Below are 20404 nucleotides of genomic sequence, written 5' to 3'. Positions count from 1 at the left end.
ACCATCTACAGGCAAGGAAAGTTGTTAATAACCACTTTTTGAATGTCTGAGGCTTTGTATTTTACATGTTAAACCTGTCGCATAGATATTTTTTTGTAAACTGGAATATATTTGAACATTTGTGTCATTTTGAGGGATGAAAATGTTAAAGTATTCAGTTCACAAGAAAAAAAGAAAACATTTGAGAAAAGCCTGAAAAAATAAGAGAAAAATATTTGTGTTAGAACATTTAAAACAAATTTTTAACAACAACTTTATTCATTTTTACCTTTTAATCATCTTTTGAACCCCTCAGATTTATGTTGGGACCCCTTAATGGGGTCCAGACCCCCAGGTTGAGAACCACAGGTGGGCAGTTTTCTACAAACAGTAACACTTACTGTAAGCTCAATTGTCAAATGATCAGTGAAAAGTTTTAATGTTGTAACCAGTTCAGAGATGAACTGTACTACTTTTGAAGTGTTTAATATACAGTGGAGGTTAATGTGACGTGATAATGTTCCTTTTTTTATTTTATTTGAGGTAACAGGTTCCTGCCTGCAGGAGGCAGAAGATCAGCTGCTTCTAGTGAGGAATCTGCAGCCAGCTGAAGGTGAGTGACATAAAAACCAGTTCCTTGAAATGATGCACCTGCACACATCTATGATGTAAATGTGTTGTAAGTGAAGGGTTCAAGAAAACCTATGAACATAAATTTTGTCTTATGGATGGAAAACTTCAAACTTGTTGATTGCTCCTGTTTCCTGCCACTTAAAAAGTTAGAACTGAAAATAACATATTTTTAACATTGCAAGTCAATTTCAAGTCCTATAGGTCTTTCAAATGTGTACAACATGCCTTTATTCCTTTATTGGGCTTCTGATATTTAAACAACCCAATGATTCAGGGAAAATGAACCAGCAGAGCCACAAAACAAATCAGTGTGGACCTTTACTGAACTTCCTTCAACATCTCTTAGTTGTCACATTCATCTTATAACAAAACAAAGTTCAGTTCAGTGCATAGAAATAATTGTCAAAAAGGAAAACATTTAATGTTTCATCTTTAAACAGATAGCTCAAACACATATGCAAATTATAACAGTTTAATGTTTGTTCTCCTGAGTATATAATAGCTTCAGATTATGTCTTAAAACATTAAGCAGGCTGATAGAAAGTTGGACTGGAGTGAAACTCATAAAAATGAACAATAGGAGGCTCTTTATTAACTTTACACAGATTTGAAGGGTTGGGTTGCAAACAAAACAGAAAACAGCAAAAGTTTAAAGTGTTTTAAAAATCTGAGAAACTGGAGGTAGAGTGGAGCTATTTACAATATGGGGAGGGAACATGTTAACTTACACCCTCCAGTAGTTACGTCTGTACCACAAAATCTTCACATCGTCATTGATGAAACGTTTCACAAATCTAATCTAAGCAGCGTCACTGCCTTAACCTCGCATGTCATTTTTGGCGTTGGCAGGTGATACTTTTAGTATCACTGAGATATAGACAGAACAACACCGAACATAAGCAAATATTTAACGATCAGTACTGTTTTTGTCATAAATGGTGTCCGCAGTACAACCATGTTAAGAGCTTTCCCTCCATATGAAGGCTTGGGGTCAGAACATCTGATTGTCTCTAAAATAAAAATCATATTTGTTTTTGGGAACATTGGAAAGTTGCTTTTATAGCTATAGAATAAAATGGCTTATACCTGTACAGCATTTATACAGCAGTTGTAAATGTAAAAAAAATCTCATGTAGCACTTCTTTGGTGTATATGTATGCTTAAAGATGCATGTATTACATTTATATTTTATTTGTCTAAGGCTGTGTGTGTGTGTGTGTGTGTGGTAGAGCGGTTGTTTATACAGCAGTGCCGCGGTTTATGTCCAGATGCACCAGTTTTGGATTTTTCCCCGACGTGTCGTGGTCACCGTTGTTCTGGTTTTCTGGTGTTTTCTCACCTCCCTTCTCTTTCTTCTCATCACCGCTCCTGTTAGAGAGAAAGATCAGGGGTCAATTTAACAACAAATCTGATACTTCCATGTCACAGTGGTATTATTTTAGTAGGTATTCCTAAAAAATTGACATTTCCTATGAATGATGCTGTACTTTTCTCCCAGAAATTCTTCTCTTTAAGTCAATGCACCTACAGTATCTATCCAATCTTGTGCATATTTCCATATTATGTTATAGTTCTTACTTCTTCTTGAAGAGTTTCTTGAACGAGCTCCTAAAGCCTCCTTTGTCCTGCTTCCGACTCCTCTCGCTGAAGGGGGTGTGGTTATTCTCCTCTGTGCCGCCTCTCCACTTCGACTCATCCCCCCATGATTGGATCCCAGAGTCCTGATGGGGTTGAACACAATATTACATGTACTTAAATCGTGGTTTGGTTACATTTGGTACCGTTAATGGTGTTTCTGTCTCCAGAAGACAAAAATGACAGTATGCACAACTGAGAAAAGGATCCAGACTTTAAATTTTGATGTTGGGTTTAAAAGAAAGGTGGAATAAAAGATTTTGAGGATTACTAATTGGGATCTTAATATCTGTCCTTGGACAGTGCAAGGGTCAGCAGGATGACAAAGGTATCCTTGGACAAGAGACCTTACCTATCATTGGATGTTGCTAAGAAAGTGCACAAAGTGTCATGAAAAATGTGTAATTAAAGACAAATTCCTTTCAGTCTTTGCTGAAACCCACCATGCTGAGAAGCCCGTGAAGGTCATCGCTCTGTTTGTCAGTATCCAATCTGTTCCCAAGGGGACTGTGGATCTTACGGGATGGGGTGGGACACCCTTTGCTGCCCTTGCTGCCCTGGCGCTCCAGCTTAGCGTGGCTGCCCAGTGCCACCCTTTGGAGGTGGTCTGATAGAGGACCACCATCCACACAACTCACTGTGTTTTCCATCTGCAGGCCGTTCAGTGACTGGACAGAAGAAAAGACATACAGGTTGATTTTTACTCATGTAAAAGAGAGAGTCTTGTTTTTAACATAAGCATGAACAAGCTCACCTTGCTTTTGCGCTGGCTGGCCTGAAGGGGGCGATGCTGATTGCGGCGCATCATAACAGCCTCATCAGGAGACACACACCCTCGGTTGGGCAGTTTGCTGTAGCCATTCCCCTGGCTTCCACCGTTGCCAAAGATGTCGCGGCTTGTTGACACGTTTGCTGCCATTGGGTGGTGTGATGTCAAGGGGGCTTTGGGGCACTTCACAAAGGCAATGTCAATGGATGAATCAGAAGAGGCAGAGGAGCAGCGGTCAAACATGGAGACATCATGAAGGGAGCCGCCATCCTCTTCGTAGAGGCTCTCCATCCCTGGAGGGTCTGGAGGGAGAAGGAACTCTCCAAGGGCATCAGCCAGAGCAGAGCCCGGTTGGACCTGACGGAAATCTGCAGGTCTAGAGGGCAGATGATGCTGGCAGGACATGGATCTGTCAGACGCCTCACTCTCTGGGATACTGCCAAGACCTGAAAGCCAAAGGTTGGTTGACTGGTTGACTGATCGGGCTATTAAGTGACATGGGTTGAATGTCTGTTTCTGTCGAATCCCTGCATGGGATACACAAAGTAACATCATGAAAAAACTAAACAAAATAACTACAAACATTGCTACAAAGCCTACAGATATATGGGACAGGTACCTGAGTGTACCTAGACCTTGGCACAGGACATCAACACCTGCGTCCTGGACTCAAAGGATCAGTGCTTTGAGTAAAGGTCTTAATATTTGCCAGATGATGTCTGGTCTCACTGGGTTTAGACTTTGGTGTAAGGTTTATTTTAATTTTATCCATCTCCTGCTTCTTTTCGCATAGGCAATAAGATCTAATGACCAGGCAGGCTTCCCTTTACCAGGGCAGACCAGGGTTAAACCCCTGTGTTGGCACGTAGTCACCCTACTGTGTCCTTGAGACTTCATTCATACCAGTTTCCAGGTGTGCTACTCCACTTGACCTTCACACTGAGCAGGAAGTGAGTGAATGAAAAGAGGATTTACCTCCTAAGATCCTAACCTAACTTATCACACAGCGTTCCTGTCAACACCCAAAGTATAATGTCTGATTCAGCAGAAACCACATTTAAAATTTAGCTGCACACCTGCTGGTTTGTGGTTCCGTGAGTCCAGTTCTGGGCTGAAGAACGGGAGCTGGGAGGGCCACTCTGTCTCGTAACAGTGAGTTTCAGGATCCTGGTCCCGATCCCAATCCTGGAAGCGATGAGTCTGGATTTGCTCCAGGAGACGCTGCTTGCTACGTTTCACCTGGTTAGCATGTTCTCTGTGAAAGATAAATGGGATGTTAAGATAGAAGGAAGTTAGGGAAACTTTATTTGTTATTAAGTAATAGTGTATGAATCAACATAGGCAGATATTTGGAGGAGTTTTTCAGAGACCAAAATAGAGCCAGTAATCAGAAACACACCTCAAAAATGATTTCTAGTGTCTGTTGAGTGTGTAAATGGGCAACTTTTGCTAACATGTTAGTCACAACAACTTTATAAAGTGATATATCAGAGCTGTGTGTCTTTGAGTTTGTTGTGGAGGTGTTCTGCCCCCAAGTGGCCACAAAAAGGATTGCAACTATAAAGGGTTTGTTTATTCATTTGTAACTGAATAATCTGTTGTAGAAGTTGCCAAAATTGGTGAAGTAAAAAGCTGATAGTGGGCAGCAGAGTAAATACTCACAACATGACACTACTGCAAGGGTACGGTGAGCCAATGTTGTTGGCTTGAATCCCACTTTCCACTGTCTTTAACAGCTGTTTCATGGTAGACCTGCAGGGAGAAACACAACACAGTGAACACAACAGCTTCACCTTGTTTTTTCTCAGGTTACAGTGATGAGAATATGTTTTGTTTAACCTCTTTAAACATGTGCTGTGATGTTTTTTTTGTAGTGTGTTATCCTGACCTCTTCACCTCCTTGCGGTTGTGCAGCAGCAGCTCCTGGTTGTGCTGGAGGAGGTGGTGGTACTGAGCCGTGAAGGACCTGAACTGTTGGATGCACACCAGCAGCAGGTAGTAGTCGGGGTGCTCTGCATCTGTTTGCCTCAGCAGCCCCTACACAAACACACACACACACACACACACACACAGAATATATATATTGAGACAGGTTTGAGCAGATGCATCAGCATCAGTGGGATGATATAACGCTTTTTTTGCCTCCCAATCATCTTTTTTGTTTCTGTACAATCTGTATTTAATATGTATTCTTTTACTTAAAGGAATAGTTTGACATTTTGGGAAATACATTCTATCTTGCAGAGACTTTGATGAGAAGATCTCTCTCTGTACTGTAAATACGGAGCTATAACCAGCCTGGCCCTGTCCAAAGGTTAAGGGTGTCAACCTATTTCTTGGCTGGGTGCAGTGACTCACTGGCCAAGAAATAATATTTGTACAGATTAAATAAACAATATACAATGTGTTATTTAGTTACAGGTACTTACAGGCAGACGTTGTTACCTTCGGACAGAGCAAGGCCAACGGCCCTGTTTCCTGTCTTTATGCTAAGATCACTGTCCACTGGTCATAGCCTCATATTTAACGGACAGACATGAGGGTGGTATAGATCTAAAAGTCTACTGAATTATTACTGCATGTATGACATTCACTAAACAGTAAAGTTTCAGTTTGAATTGAAATTGTGTATGGCATTTTAAAGGACCTTTAAATGGAATATATTATCTATATTCCTTTACATGTGTGCAACCATTTATCTTACTTTCAAGGGGCTGTTTGAAGGTTAAGACTTGGTTTTAGAGTTAAGGTTAGAATTAGGTTTAGGTATAGTTTAGGGTAAGGGTTGGGATTACGCATTTAGTTGTGATAGTTAAGGGACTAGGGATTGCATTACGTCAATGAGGGTCCTCACAAGTATAGAAGTACAAATGTGTGTGTGTGTGTTTTCATCTAACCTGTAACAGCAACAGGTACTCAGGGATCCTCTGAACCGGCTGGAGGAGCAGAGTGTGGAGGGAGGGTTTTGATTCGTCACCCATTATGTCACTCTGAAAGAAACACCATGCAGAGGGCAGACCAATCAGGAAGGAAGGATAAAACCAGTTAGTACAGCAGGTTTAAGAAATGTGACTGCATTCAGCTGAGTCTGTATCAAATAAGTCACAATAAAACAATATTTTCATTCTGAATTTGATTTTGAATTACCATGCCTTTACATGCTTTTTGAAAAATTAGGCTTTCTCGTGTCACTTCATGTCCTATCTTGTCATCACTTTCACTCATTATCGCATCCTGTTCTGTCTGCCCTCTCATGTGACATGCTCAGTCATGCTATATCATGTGCTGCCTTGTCCTTTCATTTCATATCATAGCCTTGTCTTTTACCTCCAATAAGGTGGAAGATTTCATGGAGCTGGAGGCGAGCATGGTGACGACTGACAGACAGTCTGGAAGCTCCTTCAGGTAAGACACGTAGAAGTCCAGGAAATCACTCTGTAGGGAGGGAGAGAGGGTTAATGTCTGTGTGTGCATGTATGTGTTCAGGTCCCATACACACACATGTTTTTCTCCTTCCTCTCCTACTTTATTGTCTTTCTGTTTTAACCTTACGTGGCCCTCATCGTGTGCCCACTGTGTTTTCATGAACATAAACAAGCTTCCGTTTGTTATTTAGGATTTACATTTACAATTTGCTGGTTTGTAGCAGTTCATTAATTTACTTCGTAATACGAGTTGTGTGTTGTGATGACAAGAAACCTTCAGAAACTTCACCAGCACAATCTCTGTTTTCTATTTTATGAGTTAAATGAGTGGAACAAGTTAACAAATTATCAAGTAAAAACCAAATTACATAAAATAGTATTTGTCCCAAATTACCCATATCTATGTAGTGCAATGAAAATATGATGGTATATGTCTGTTAGAATAAAATAAAAGTTAGATTCTTTCTTTCTTTCCTATTTTCCTTCCTCATGCAAGTCTCTCAGGCTACCTGTTAGGTCCTGTAAAGCATTATAAACCTGCCTCTATGTTTAAATAGGTAGGTGTTCTTACTAATCACTGCATTTCCTCCCACTCACTCAGAGCCAATTAGCCACACATTGGCTTTAATAGAATAGACACACTAGCCTCAGTGTATCGTATCTGATTTTGGCTTTCAGTTGGGGTTTGCCCGCTACTAGCGCCTTCCTGATGTTACAAAACACAATAGCAACTTTTTGACATTCTGTTAAAGATTTTTAATCCACGCATGTCCCTGGAACATTTTTATTTTTTACACTACTGACAATGAATTCCTACTTTTGTCTAAATGTAATTCCCTTCAAATGGAAAAAGGAAGTCCTGAAGCACACTCACAGTCAGAGTGTTATAATTTTGTCAACAAAGGACTTTGTTGCCATCATTCATTTTGTACAGTAATATTAACAGTCACTGTTGTCTTTGTACTACATCTGTATTCCAGCTCTAAACATGGCCCTACTGGAATTTGACATTTCATTTAATGTCCGTCATGGCTGCCAAAGTGATTCGGATTCATTATAAATGGCCAGTCACAAGGCCGAATCTTTTGACCCCTTCACATTAACTAGCTGGAAACAGCACTGTGCATTGTGTATGTCAGGATTCAGATTTATGTGGCTAAACTGAATGTCCAGTTCTTTTTTTAAAATCTGTAGTTGTTAAAATATCCACTGATATACACAGATGAATCAGTTTTTATATTCAATTCTTGTTTAGTCTGTGTTAGAAAGACGCTGATTCAACTGTAAGGTCATTTTGGATGCAGGTGGTGTTGTATTAAATCGCATTATACCAAAAGATTCCTGTGGTATTTTGTCCACAATGAGCAAAATGGGTGAAAGCAGGTGTAGCACTTGTTGCCTGCAGGTGGCACAAGTGTCAAGATTTCATCAAGAGGCATTCACTCGCACAAATTAACACGTCTGCATCTACAGAAATGTCAACAGAAAAAGTCAGTAAAATGTCTCCACATTATGAGACAGCCGTGCACAGTTTGGAGATTTAAAACCTAAAAAAAATAGCAGCTTAATATTGTTTTATGAATCCACTGACAGGTGGGGGATGAGAATAACTTCGGCAGTATAGTTTGTTGTACTTTCAGTGTGTAATGAGCCTTTATACAGACACTGATAACCAGAGAAGCATCCATCCTTATGGGCTGCTATTTTGTAAAGTTACAGCTGTGTTGTTATGTTAATTCTGTGTTTACCTCTTTGCTGGTGAGTCTCATGAATACATCTCCCATGAGGCCTTGCCACTGGCTCTTGAGCACTCGTTCCTGGAGAGTGTGAAGGAGCTCGAGGTGCTGCTGGATCAGAAACCTCAGAGAGCTGGGAAATGGACTGGAGAGAGCAAGAAATTAGAGATCAGTTCCAGTACAGAGAATACTTCCCTACTTACTTTGTTAATTATTGTCTCCGGAAGCAGCTCATACAGAAGTCATTTCCAAATAATCCAACATGTTTGCGTAATATTCTAAACTTTTGTGTCATCCTAGATGTGACAGACGTTAGCAAAAGGTTAAAACAAACGCCATCCGATCCGGTTCAGCATTTGCACCATTTCAGTGGCACTTTTGGTCATTGGGAACACGTGTGCTGAAGCTAAGCAGTGATTACATTAGCGAGTTGTGTCGAGTTGTTTTTAAAAGAGTATCCTCTCTGTCTCTCTGGTTTTCATAACCTGCTTTTATTGGATTTATTTATTTCCTGCTCTCCCCTCACCATAAACTCTCAAATTAGATCACTGTCCACTCTTGGAATCTGTGTGTGTGTGTGTGTGTGTGTGTGTGTGTGTGTGTGTGTGTGTGTGTGTGTGTTTGGATGTTATTGAGAGAGAGACAGACAAAGATAGAAATGACTGCAGTCTGTGATATGCATCAGTTTAGTTGTATGGCTCTTAACATGTCAGAGAGACCTTTTCAACATCCTATAAGGTCGACAACGTCTGGGTCATTCTGCATTTCCATGGGGTTGCCTACACACGCATGTATGTACACACTCGCTTAAACATACAGTACATGTTGTTTAGGTTACACTGTTCTCCAGAGAAAAGTCCACATGCCTCCTTATGATTAAATTATCTCCTTGTCCATTATTGGTTAATTGAAATGTCTGTTTTTTGATGTCTGTGTAAGATTTAAAGAGCCGCCTCTTTTTGTAAATTTGTTCAAACTGACCTCAATCGTGTTTGTGTGCTTGTAGTTTTACCGTTTGTCTTTGGAGGTGAGAGCTTCTGATCCGTTGAAGGAGATGTTGGCCTTCAGTAACAGAGACAGGTGGGACACGTAAACTCTCTCTGACTCCAGCAGCTCCAGGGCTGCTCTCTGTCTCTTATCTACACACACACACACACACACACACACACACACACACACACACACAAAAACCCACAAAATATTAGTTTAAACATATGTTTTTCTGCTTTCTCTGATCAAACTGCAAAGTCCTGATATCAAGTGGTGATAAGTAGTGAACTGTAGCCCCCAGCTACTGGCTGGTGTTTGGAGCTTGGTGATGAAGCTCTGTGTAAAGTGATAAAGTACATCAGGTGGTGATGACATCACCTGGCAACAAAGAGAGGTCAACAGCAGATGGCGAATTCAGCTTCACTAATACATGTTAGACTTCAAACAGATGAAGTGATTCTTTTGGGATTTTCTGGACTGTTAGATTTTGTTATCTGTTTTTTTTACCATAGATATATTATTACATATTTAATACAGTTTTAAAAGTCTGTTCAACTTGTATCTATGGCCATGTATTGTATGTGCATTTACAACAATGAGTAAACTATAAGGAAGCAGCAGTAGCACTAGTATCAAAAATAGTTTATTTAGTTTTATTTTAGTGCAATTCAAAGTGCTGTACAGATGACTGGCAAGCCAGTAATAAGACAAAACAAATGTAAACATTAAAACAATTTGAGACTAATGCACACTAGAAATTTAAAAAATATATATAATAAAACAAACAAAATAGATTTAAAATAGAGTTAAATAAGGACTAGATACCTGGATAAAACAGATAAAAATGACAAATTTAATGAATGAGGGAATATAACATTTTAGAATATGAATACAATATAATAAAAGATTAATTAGTATGTAATTAGTAGTATTAGTGGTAGTAGAAATGTAGATAGTAGTAAAGTTGGTGTAACATGAGCAGCAGTAGTATTATTAGTAATATAAACAGTTTATCTCACTGTTTTCAGTCAGACTGTTGGTGTCGGTGTCATCTCTGCTGTTCTTCCTCTCTCTGGATTGACAACCTCTCTGCTGCTGCTGAGCCTCCTGCTCAGATGTAGAGGCTGAAAACACACACACACACACACACACACACACACACAAACATGAGTGGATCTTATTGGTCTGTCATTTGATTTCCTTCACTTCACCCTCCTCTCTCTCACTACCCACCCTTTCGGTACGGCGGGAAGTCGTGAATGACACACTCACTCTGTGTCGATGTGGTGCTCCTCTGCGGTGACCCGCTATGTGGCAGACTGGAAAAGTAGTGCTGAATAACGCTGAGCTCCGATTGGCTGGGCACACAGATGTGTTCGTCCCCTGATGCCGTGAGCACATCTGCCTTGGAGCTCTTTCTGCTTTGAGACCAATCAGCAATGATAGAAGGAGAAATAGAAGAGGATAAAAACAATTTATTTGTTACACAGCACACTTTATCTTTTTTAATTCTGCAAACAAACATTATTTTAGGGAGCAAATGGTATTAGTGGGCATTGCAGATCAGTTTTGGGCCCAAATCTAGATTAGATGTTGTATAGATTACCCGGGAATTATCTATCGGAAAAATATAGAAATAAATAATCACAAAAATTGCAAGTAAGAGGGATTAGGGGAGATATGAAAGGCATATAATTTGAATGGGTTTTTGTGTATGGAAACATTTGTGTGTATCCATGTTTGCATTGATATTCAGTAAATCCTTATCACTATGAATGCACACATGTATGATGTGTGTTTTATCCCCACCTGTGCGGAACAGATATGATATCCTTGGTGTTTTCCGCCTGCAGCAGTTCTATCCTCTTCATAACCTCTCTCTGTCTGTTGGACACATCCTTGATGTGGAACAACGCCACGCTCAGCTCCTCCTGCAAGCAGTTTACAGATTATACCAAGGAAGTGCATCGATGTAACTGCTGTAAACTGATGTGACTGACAGAGTCTGCACTGTGAGTGCCAGCCGGGTCAGATCCGGAGCAAAACTCAACTGCATTGCTTCAGGGCACAAATCAAGAAGAGGATTGTTTTCTTCTAGAGCAACTAGAGCCAAAGCTTTGGCAGTTTTTCATTGATGTCAGATGGCGGAATAAGTTAATAGAGCGGATGGGAAAATTACTACCAACATGTTTTTCTTGCTGTAATCATTCCTCCTGTTCATACTGACCAAAAAGATCCTCTCCAAATGCGCTTTCAGTGTAAGTGATGGGTCACAAAATCCAAAGTTTTGTGCAAAAATGTGTGTAAATGTTTGTCTGAAGCTAATATGAGGCTTCAGCCGTCTGAGTTAGTCAAATAAAGTGGATATCTTCCACAGATAAAGTCTTTTTAGGATAAAATTATGAATCTATCCTTTAACTTCATCAGTGAAGCCACAGACTCAGATGAGACACGATGAGATTTATGGGAAATGTATTCTAAATATAACAAAAACTAAAAATATCATTGCTATCACATTGAGTTTACTAGTCATGTGCACCATCTTTGGTCTGGTAGTCATGGTAAAAAAAAAAATCAACAATACACATTTATTACATAACGCTCCATTCAATTCTACATATAACGATTAAAAAAAAAAGAATATACCACATGCCTAAAATACCAAAAACAAATTTTTTTATCAATGAATCACCCTTCTGTGAGTTGAAGTTGTTGCGTGAGTCTGTGCACATAAATGTAATAAACACGTAAATTCCACAGATCTTAAAACATGAGCCTCATAGACGATGTAAATGCTGGACAGTATTTTCTCCACTGTTGAATAACAGCGTCTGAAAGAGCTGCCTTCCTATCTAATAAATTCAATTAGTTTATGGTTTCAATAGAGTTGCAGTCAGATGTTCCAAATTATGTTACAGGGGCCTCTCCACATCACTAAGAATAGACTCTGTATGTGTGTGTGCGCGTGTGTGTGTGTATTTTCACTGTATAGTGTCTCCAGCACCTTGAAAGTGTTGAGCGAGTTCTTGAGGCCCATTATCTTATCATCCACATCAGTCTGATGGGCCTGGAGCTTCTCCTCCAGGCCGAGGTCCCTCTGACGCAGCTCGCGCAGCTCCGTCAGGGCAACGTGGAGCCCCTCGCGCAGCTCAGCCACCAGGCCCTGCAGCTGCATCACAAGAAGCAGTTGGATATATATCATGATTTCAGTAGCTTGTTTTAGGGGGTTTTAGGGGTTTTTTTACTGCCTCAGATGATACGAGGAAAAATAATTCAAATTTAAAGGAGTCGAAGAAACACTCCCACCAAAAAAACACAGCAGTTATGGTTTAATACTACTACTTTAATTTTTTTCAGTACTTCTTCTTCAGTTTTTCTATGGATTTGTTAAATTTCATAGGACTTATTAGCTCCTTTAGCTATATATATATTATTTTCTTTCCTTCCTTTCTTTAACATCCTCTTTGGTTCTTTGCTTCCTGTGCTTTCGGTCTATGAATCTTGTAGTTTTTTCAACTATTTTTTTCTGCTTTCTACTATTTTTCTAACATTTTTGGTTTTGGTATATTTAGAAGTGAAGAGTAGGTTTTGGGGGGGTTATGGTACATCTGGAAGAACATTTGAAGTTTTTTTTTTCTTTGTTACATCTGGAAGTATACTGGAAGTTTTTTTTTGAGGTTTTTGTACATCTGGAAGAACACTGGACGTTTCTTTTTGGTTTTGGTGCATCTAAAAGTTTACTGGAAGTCACTAGGGGGGTTTTGGTACATCTGGAAGTACACTGGAATTTGTTTTTTTAGGTGCTTTTTGTTCTTTTCTTTAACATCCTCTTCATTTCTTTGTTATGAGTCTCCTAGTTCTTTCATCATTGGCTTTTCTACAACCTTTTTTTTTGTTTTGGTGCATCTTTATTTATAGTAGATCTTCTCAGGCTTCTTTTGTGCAGGATTTTACTTGAAGTGCCAGCAGTGCATTTGCTTATAACAGCCAACCTTGTCTGATTTTACTGTCCTCTCTTCACCCCTGACATCATTATTATTTTTACATAATCTTGCTCTTTTAAATGACTATCCCTTCGCTCATCCTTTTCTAATAATATTCTATAAGCGGTGGATTCTCTATCCACCTCTCTCTTTTTCTCCGCAGTTCCATTCTTAGTTTTCTCATTCATAGCTGATTGAATTTATTCGGCAGGGATAACTGAATCAGCTCATGGGAACATAACATAGGTTGAAGCAGCTCTCTCTCATCCCATCTTTCCTTCCCTTTCTCCGCTGCTCACTCTTTCTCTCGGTCATGTGAAAGGCATCAGACAGGAGACTGAATAGAGCATCTGTCCTGTTTGCCTCCTGCTCTTCCTTTCTGATGCTATCAGCGGTTGACAGCGCTACTATACGTCTGTACACCTGGAGGCTGCATATCTGAAGTATGTACAGTACAGTATGAACTCTTCACAGATCTCATTATTTAATTATATAAATCGCAAGTTCAGGTAAGGTTACGGTTGATTCCAGCGAATAAGAGTTCAATTTAAATGCTAAAATGTTTAAGTTCATGAGGAAATTATGCACATAATGTGAGGTATGAGTGAATGTCTGTCAGTGAGACCCGTTCAGAACTCTAAAGTTTGAAAACAACAATATTTAATGTTTTGCAGCTTTTGTGAGTTATGATTTTTTCACAGTAATCTTTTGTGGCAGCCAGTGTGTCACACTTACTGCAAGCCTCCAGGCTAAAGGGCAAAATCTTCCGTTTGCTAATTGACGTCATGTAAAGTAAATCCTGCCTCATAAACATTCGTGCACAGTGATTTTGTCTGCATGCAAACGTCTTAAGCATTTGTTATTACACAGTTAGCCTTATTCTTCTGCTCTTCTATGTTCTGCCGTCAGTAAATATGCACTCTTGATCAAATATCATGAGACAGAGTGTAAATTTAAACCCACGAAATATGAATCAAGTCTTCACACACTACATTTTCACACCACATGCGCAGTGATTAGACGAGCTTAGGCGCTGTGTTTTCTCTGTCATCTGTATCTCTACAGTGTTTCTTTCAAACTGAGGGAGTACTATTTGTGGTTTTGATTTATATAAAGTTACACTTGAAACAGCCGTGGAAGAAAAACATCATTAACTAATAGAATGTGTCATTCTGAGCACTGAGGGAAAATCAACACGTCATTATTAACAAGAGAAATAGTTAGAAAAAGTTGACAGCACCAGGAAGCACTAAGACAAATAATGTTCTGTGTCTATCTTAAGGTTGCTTGTTCGCAGTATTTGCTGTGACATGACACTGTGTCTCTTCCTGGTGTCTGTTGAAAGAAATCTCAGTCAGTTTGACAAATATGAATCACTTAAGTAAAAAAGCCTGAGGCAGAGCAGTTTGAAATATCAAAGCAGCGAATGTTAAACTACAAGATAGCATCTTGGAAAAAAATACGGTCTTCTATCCAAAAATGTCAAAAGAGTCAAAGGATTAATGATCAGACAATCCCTCACTTGACTAGATTGACCTTTGACCTTTCTGTGACTTCTGACCTTAAAGTTTTCTTGAGATCCTGAGAAGATCACATGTCATACGGTCAATATTAACAATTTTTCCGTGAAAATTGAAAAGTAAATGTTATATGAGTGGTTAGTGGCAGGTTAATAGTAGCATGTCATAAAATAACGACAGTGATTAGTGATTTTTCTTTTAAATTTACCCTCAATAAGGTGTTAAAAAAAAAGTTGTGTGGAATAGAAGAGTTCTTGATTACCTGAGCTACCTCCAGGTTAGCCTCCTCCACAGTTTCTTCTTTATCTGGAGAAATAAAACTTAGTTATGAAAGTTTTTGATTCCATCATTTCATGTATTCATAAGCATGCATGGAAAAACAAGAATGAATGGATGGCGCTTTCGTACCATAGTTTTTATTATCCATGAATATGGATAATAATAAAACTGTTGATAAGATACAAAAGTGGAGAAAGTAATTTGTGAGCTGAATTTAAATAGCTGAGTTTGACGTGTCAGAGGTGAAAACTTCCACTATGGACAACGAACGCTTCTAACTGTCAATACTGAATCTTTGAAAAATGTAAATGAATCTCAGAATATCTTAGTATTTGGTATGTGCCTCCTTTTGCTTTAATGGCAGCATGCACTCGAGCTGGCACGGACTCCTCATGTTTGTGCAAAACCTGATGACCCATGTTATCCCAGCATGGTTTGACAATGTCCCAAAGAGCTTCATGTGATCTCACAGATTGCTTGGCTTTCTCAGTTTTCAAGTGCCCCCATAAATGTTCAATGTGGTTGAGGTCAGGTGACTATGGAGGAAAGTCCATGTCAGTCAGGACCTCCTTGGTCTTCAAGCAGTTCTTGCAAAGCTTCGAAGTGTGTTTGGGGTCGTTATCCTGCTGCAGTATGAATCCTTCCCCACAAAGATGCAAAGCAGAGTGTATAGCTTTCTGAAGAATGGAGTGAAACTTCTCCTTGGTCACGGTGGAGTCAGTTCAGTGCAGAGTAGGCAAAACACCCCCATGTTCCCATCACCATGTTTCACTGTGGGTTTGATACACTGTAGTATTATTTTCTCTCCTGTTCATCACCCTTCTCTTACTGTCATAAATCTCAAACTTGGATTCTTCAGTAAATAGGACTTTTTTTCCAGTCATCCGCTGTGAAATTTTGGTATTTAATAGCCCACCCCCAAGCGTTTGGCCTTGTTTCCCTTCCTGAGAAGTGGTTTAGAAACTGCTACTCATCCTCTGAGACCATTAAAAGACAGCTTTCTTTTGACTTTTGCTGATTGAAGTCTTTATTTAGTTCTTTATTTAGCAAATTCTATCTATCTGTAATGAAGTTGCTTTTCTATTCCACAGGGATAAAAATAAATTTGATGTATTGATCTTCTGATGGTGTGGTCACTTTTGGTCTGCCTTTGGAACTGATCCAGTTTCTGACACTTTCATTTAGTTCTGATGCCATGTTTCCCACTATCACAACGCTACTTAGTAAGCAATGATCTGCTGCAAACTTGAGGCACAGCCATATTTATAACAGGTGAACACTGGCTGCAAGTTGAGTTACTTGAATGATTTACTTGATAAGTAGGTCACATCCACCTGAGTGTCACCTGAACACATGATTCAATGGACGGGATACAACTCAAGGAAATCTGACCTTTTGTACAAAGGAGTTAAGTTGGTTAATGCCAGAAGTTTGCTTAAATTTGATTGCTGACATAGAAATAGTGCAGAATCTTAAATATTTCTTCATTTTACATGTCATAACTCAAACTTTCTGATTATTTCCAGGTTTATGTGAATATATGAGAGATTTTCAATGTAGTCTCAGACTTTTGGACCACACTGTATATTCCCAATTTTAGATCTCATGGTAGTTTCAACAAGCTTCAGATGCCACAAGTAGATTGAATCATTATTTATAAACAATATACTATATTCCTGTTAGAGTCATTGTGATACAATAAACACCATAAGTAACAGAGACCCTAGTAGAAACAGATATAGTCAAAGCTTTAGAAGTTTGTAAGAACAGTGGCCTCCTCATGTTTGAATCATTAAATTAGTCACAAATTTAGACATAATTCTCTTTAGAGTGAGCAACATTTGAGTAAGTTGTTAGCATCTGCAGCACAGAGCGTGCAGCTGCAGTTACAGCCTGAAAAAAACGGATATCTGCAGGTCTTGAAATATCTTGACAAACATTGAACTCAGTTTCCTCAAAAATACGATGTTAGTTAAATGTTTTTGTATCTGATTGTTGGCTGTCAGGAGAGGTCACACACATATGAACTACAAGTGGGATGGTTTCCACAGTGGATTGTGCATGCAGGAGGCTGTCCAATCAAAAGCCAAAAAAATGTGATATAATAATGAATAATTCTAGATAATATCGTCTCTACTGGTTTTCCAAAATACTGTACAGTATTTTTTCATGATATAATTGTGAAATAGGTATTAAATTACTTTCTTTGTAGTTTTAAAATGTGATATTTTACAAAATGGCTGGACTGTTGGAGGAAAGTGCTGCTCAAGGAACTTCAGATTTAGTATGGATTTGTCTTTTAAATGCAGTGCACTTTGGGACAGTTAACTGGTTGTATAAAAACACAATGGTTCTGTTTGTTGTGGAAAGTTCACAGGTCAGGGCCGCTGTCAACATTGCAGACGGTCATCTGAAATACGTACTTAACATATATTATCATGCATAACTGACAAGACCCTCAGGCACAACGTGCCACGTCTGTACTGCGTAACATGTTTTAACATATGAAAGGAAGAAGAAAGATACAGTCAACAACAGAGTCGCTCTGTCTCCATGACATACAGCATGACAAATTTCCTCTGACGACTTGCTTTGTGCTTTTGGCTTCAGTTGTTATAAGCCAGAGAATGTTAGCATTAAGATGTCACGTCAAGCTACTGACCTCAAACTTAAGGGCAGAAAAAAGGGCGAATCATCAGCATTTTTGCAGTTGGGAAACCAAAAGGATGTGGTTCTGTGATTGGAGCACTGATAGGAAAAACACATGACATTCCTCAGAGTTTTTACTGTATGTTAATTCATTTAGCAACAAACCCACTACATTATAACATTAAATAATGCTAGGACACGAATAAAAATAGTTATTATTATGATTATTACATTATTTTTTTGGACATTTCTCCTGGAACAGTGAGATTCAGAGTTGAATTACTTTCTACTAGACCAGTAAATTGGCCAGGTGGCTCATATGTCGGCTGATAAGTAACAAGTAATTGCAGTACAGAGATAGAACAAACATATGTTTAACATAATTTAGAAACAGGGTCACAGTTGAATAGTTACAGTAGACCACCAGAGACCTCTGAAATGTTTATTCTTCAAATGTAAAATGTCCTAGTCAGTACATATTTTACAGTACACAAATCTCCAAAAGTAAATAAGTAAATAAAGGGTTACTTATCAAAAATGTTTGTGAATGTCATGTGTTTGTGTAAAAACTTAATATTGTCTTATACACAACTCTCAGATATCAGTATCGGTGTCGTCCCCAAAAATTCGGTATCAGTCGCTATCTTTTCTACATGCATGTTTTACCAGACTGCTCCTGCTCTTATGCTCCATTTAGGATCAATTATCCAATTTAGTTTTTTTGACTGAGGGACACTTTTTGTGTTACAATACAATAAAAGAGTTCTACTGTTTCAAGATTAAAGAAAGAACTGAGGTCTATACAAGGTAAATCAATGAAGGAGTGACATAGATGAGTTCATTGGTTTGTGGCATTATTCAATCAAGTAAACCTTTTTAGGCCAAACCTGCCACATTTTACATAATTTTACAAACTACAACACCTGACTGGACATTAACATGAGATCACTCCCAATACTAGGGTACAACACCCCTCTCTTGTACCTTTTATGTTAAACAAAAGTTGGACTAGTCCTCTAAAAAATGGTTATTAATGCAGATAGCTGTTTTTTTTCCACACTCTGTCACGATGATTGAAATATAGGTTATTCAACTAATTCTCAAATGCAAAGATTTGCTGCTTTTCTCTGTTTTGTATCACTGTACACTGAATATATTTGCAGTTTTGGACTTTTGGTTGAACAAAACAAGCAAGGAATTTGAAGACGTCACCTTGGCATCAGAAAATCTTCCATTTTTGACTGTTTTCTGACATTTTATAGACTAAACGAGTAATAACTGATTCTTAAACAGATGAAAATAATAATTATATGCATTCTAAGTACAAACCTGAACATTTTTCTCTGAGAACATTTGTTTAAAGTTACAGATACAGTTTTTTGACACCTGTTTTACCTTCTGACACGCCCTCCGTCTTGTCTTCTGTTTCTGTTTTGCCGTTCTCCATGGTTCGGTAGTCCTGTCCAGTCTGGTCCAATCTAGTGCACAGCTGTCCAACGTCCTTATCCTGCTCAAGATGACTTCAGTCCGCTCCTCTGTCTTGTTCTCTTCCTCTGAACAACCCTGTCCTTTGCTGTGATCACTCACTTTCTCTCCTCCAAAGCATGTGAGTCCTATGATTTCCCCTTTGCACAAAAAGGCCCTTGTCTTCAGAGAGTGAAGGGACAGAGGGGAAAGATCAGGAGGAGAGAGAGACATTTGTTCATCATACTGCCACATACAGTACTGTGGCTAACTCATTAGATTTAAGGAGGCGTGACTGGCTGTAATGAGGATGATTTACACAACAGCACTAATCAGACTTAGCTTGAAATGGAAAAGTCAATTATTGCAGGAGGTGAGAGGGAAACTAGCTGATTGTAGGAGGAGCTCACTGTTAGCAAAATGTGAAGATCTTTGAATGGTAATTTTTGACTTTCTAACCCTGAACATCCCTTACAGTATGTACAAAAATGTGTATCGGCTGCACAAACATTTTAAAGAGTTGTAATATTTCCGTTTTTTATATCCACTTCAAGAAAAGGCTAAAAGAAAGGTTCAAGGTGTTTTTACTGTTCTCTGTTTTATCTGTTCCAACAACACAAACACAATCCTGAGGAAGCAGAGTGGCCAAGTTTTGGAGTGTTAATATCTACAGATGGGTTTTTTTTATTGTTTTTTCCAAAACTTAAACTTTTGTTGCTTATCTACTCAAAATGTATAAAAGTATTTAATGCTATTTATAAAAAGAATTCAAAACCAAGTAGTGAGACATCTTACAATGTACTGCAGCAATACCTCATGTTTATTCAGTTTCAACATTTTACCCCATCACAGAGAGGTCGGAGGTCAGCTGCAGAACAAGAACACAATGAGGGTTTGATAGATTCCAAAATGAACATGGATGTTTTGGAATATATCTTGCCCTTTCAGAGCTGCAGGACAAAGACAGCTGGAGAGTAAATATACTCTGCTTCTCCAGCAGGAGGACTCAGACTCAGATTATTAAGAACAACTCCTCAACAAACCTAAACCAAAGCATAATGGTTCACTCAGGACTGTTAGAAAAGTAGCTGTGCAGAGCAAGCTAACATCCTCACCAGTTCGACTCTCGGAAACAGAGATTTGTATCCACGTGTGTGTGCATGTGCCTGATAATCAATGTGACAACCTCTTGCGCCATGGCTGCTGGGAGCCTGTGTTTGTCTCTCTGTCCATGCCTGTGCCGCACTATACTGTAAAGTCAATCTCTCTGTCTGTCTCTCTTCATTTCAGCAGTGCATCTCACTTTGTTTCCTCTATCTGCGGTGCAGACAATAAAGCCCGG

At 38.9% G+C, this 20404-nt stretch overlaps 1 protein-coding gene across 3 annotated transcripts; it reads right to left on the bottom strand.

The window, feature by feature from the left end:
* Positions 1–822: 822 nt before the first annotated feature.
* Positions 823–20404, bottom strand: arhgef33 (Rho guanine nucleotide exchange factor (GEF) 33). Of its 3 annotated transcripts, none has more exons than XM_067610770.1 (17): positions 18994–20404; positions 14933–14976; positions 12172–12336; positions 10977–11098; positions 10440–10588; positions 10187–10291; positions 9190–9316; positions 8190–8322; positions 6344–6451; positions 5914–6006; positions 4905–5053; positions 4679–4768; positions 4093–4271; positions 3002–3543; positions 2691–2915; positions 2191–2333; positions 823–1980 (listed from the first exon to the last, which is right to left on the bottom strand). In XM_067610770.1, the coding sequence occupies exons 1-17, from the start codon at positions 19043–19045 to the stop codon at positions 1851–1853; spliced, it is 2556 nt and encodes an 851-aa protein (XP_067466871.1). In that variant the 5' UTR covers positions 19046–20404; the 3' UTR covers positions 823–1850. The 3 variants fall into 3 exon arrangements, with proteins under 3 accessions (XP_067466871.1, XP_067466873.1, XP_067466872.1); XM_067610772.1 differs by having other exon boundaries at positions 3002–3462; XM_067610771.1 differs by having other exon boundaries at positions 10440–10585.

Source organism: Thunnus thynnus, chromosome 14 (genome assembly GCF_963924715.1).
Source record: "Thunnus thynnus chromosome 14, fThuThy2.1, whole genome shotgun sequence".
NCBI classification, from domain to species: Eukaryota; Metazoa; Chordata; class Actinopteri; order Scombriformes; family Scombridae; genus Thunnus; species Thunnus thynnus.
This window is presented reverse-complemented; position numbering and strand designations above follow the sequence as displayed.

Coding starts and splice junctions, on each gene's coding strand:
- arhgef33 (XM_067610770.1), bottom strand. CDS start 19,045: ATGGAGAACGGCAAAACAGAAACAGAAGACAAGACGGAGGGCGTGTCA. Junction 14,977..18,993: donor GACGGAGGGCGTGTCAGAAG/GTAAAACAGGTG, acceptor TTATTTCTCCAG/ATAAAGAAGAAACTGTGGAG. Junction 6,007..6,343: donor AATCTTCCACCTTATTGGAG/GTAAAAGACAAG, acceptor TGTTTCTTTCAG/AGTGACATAATGGGTGACGA.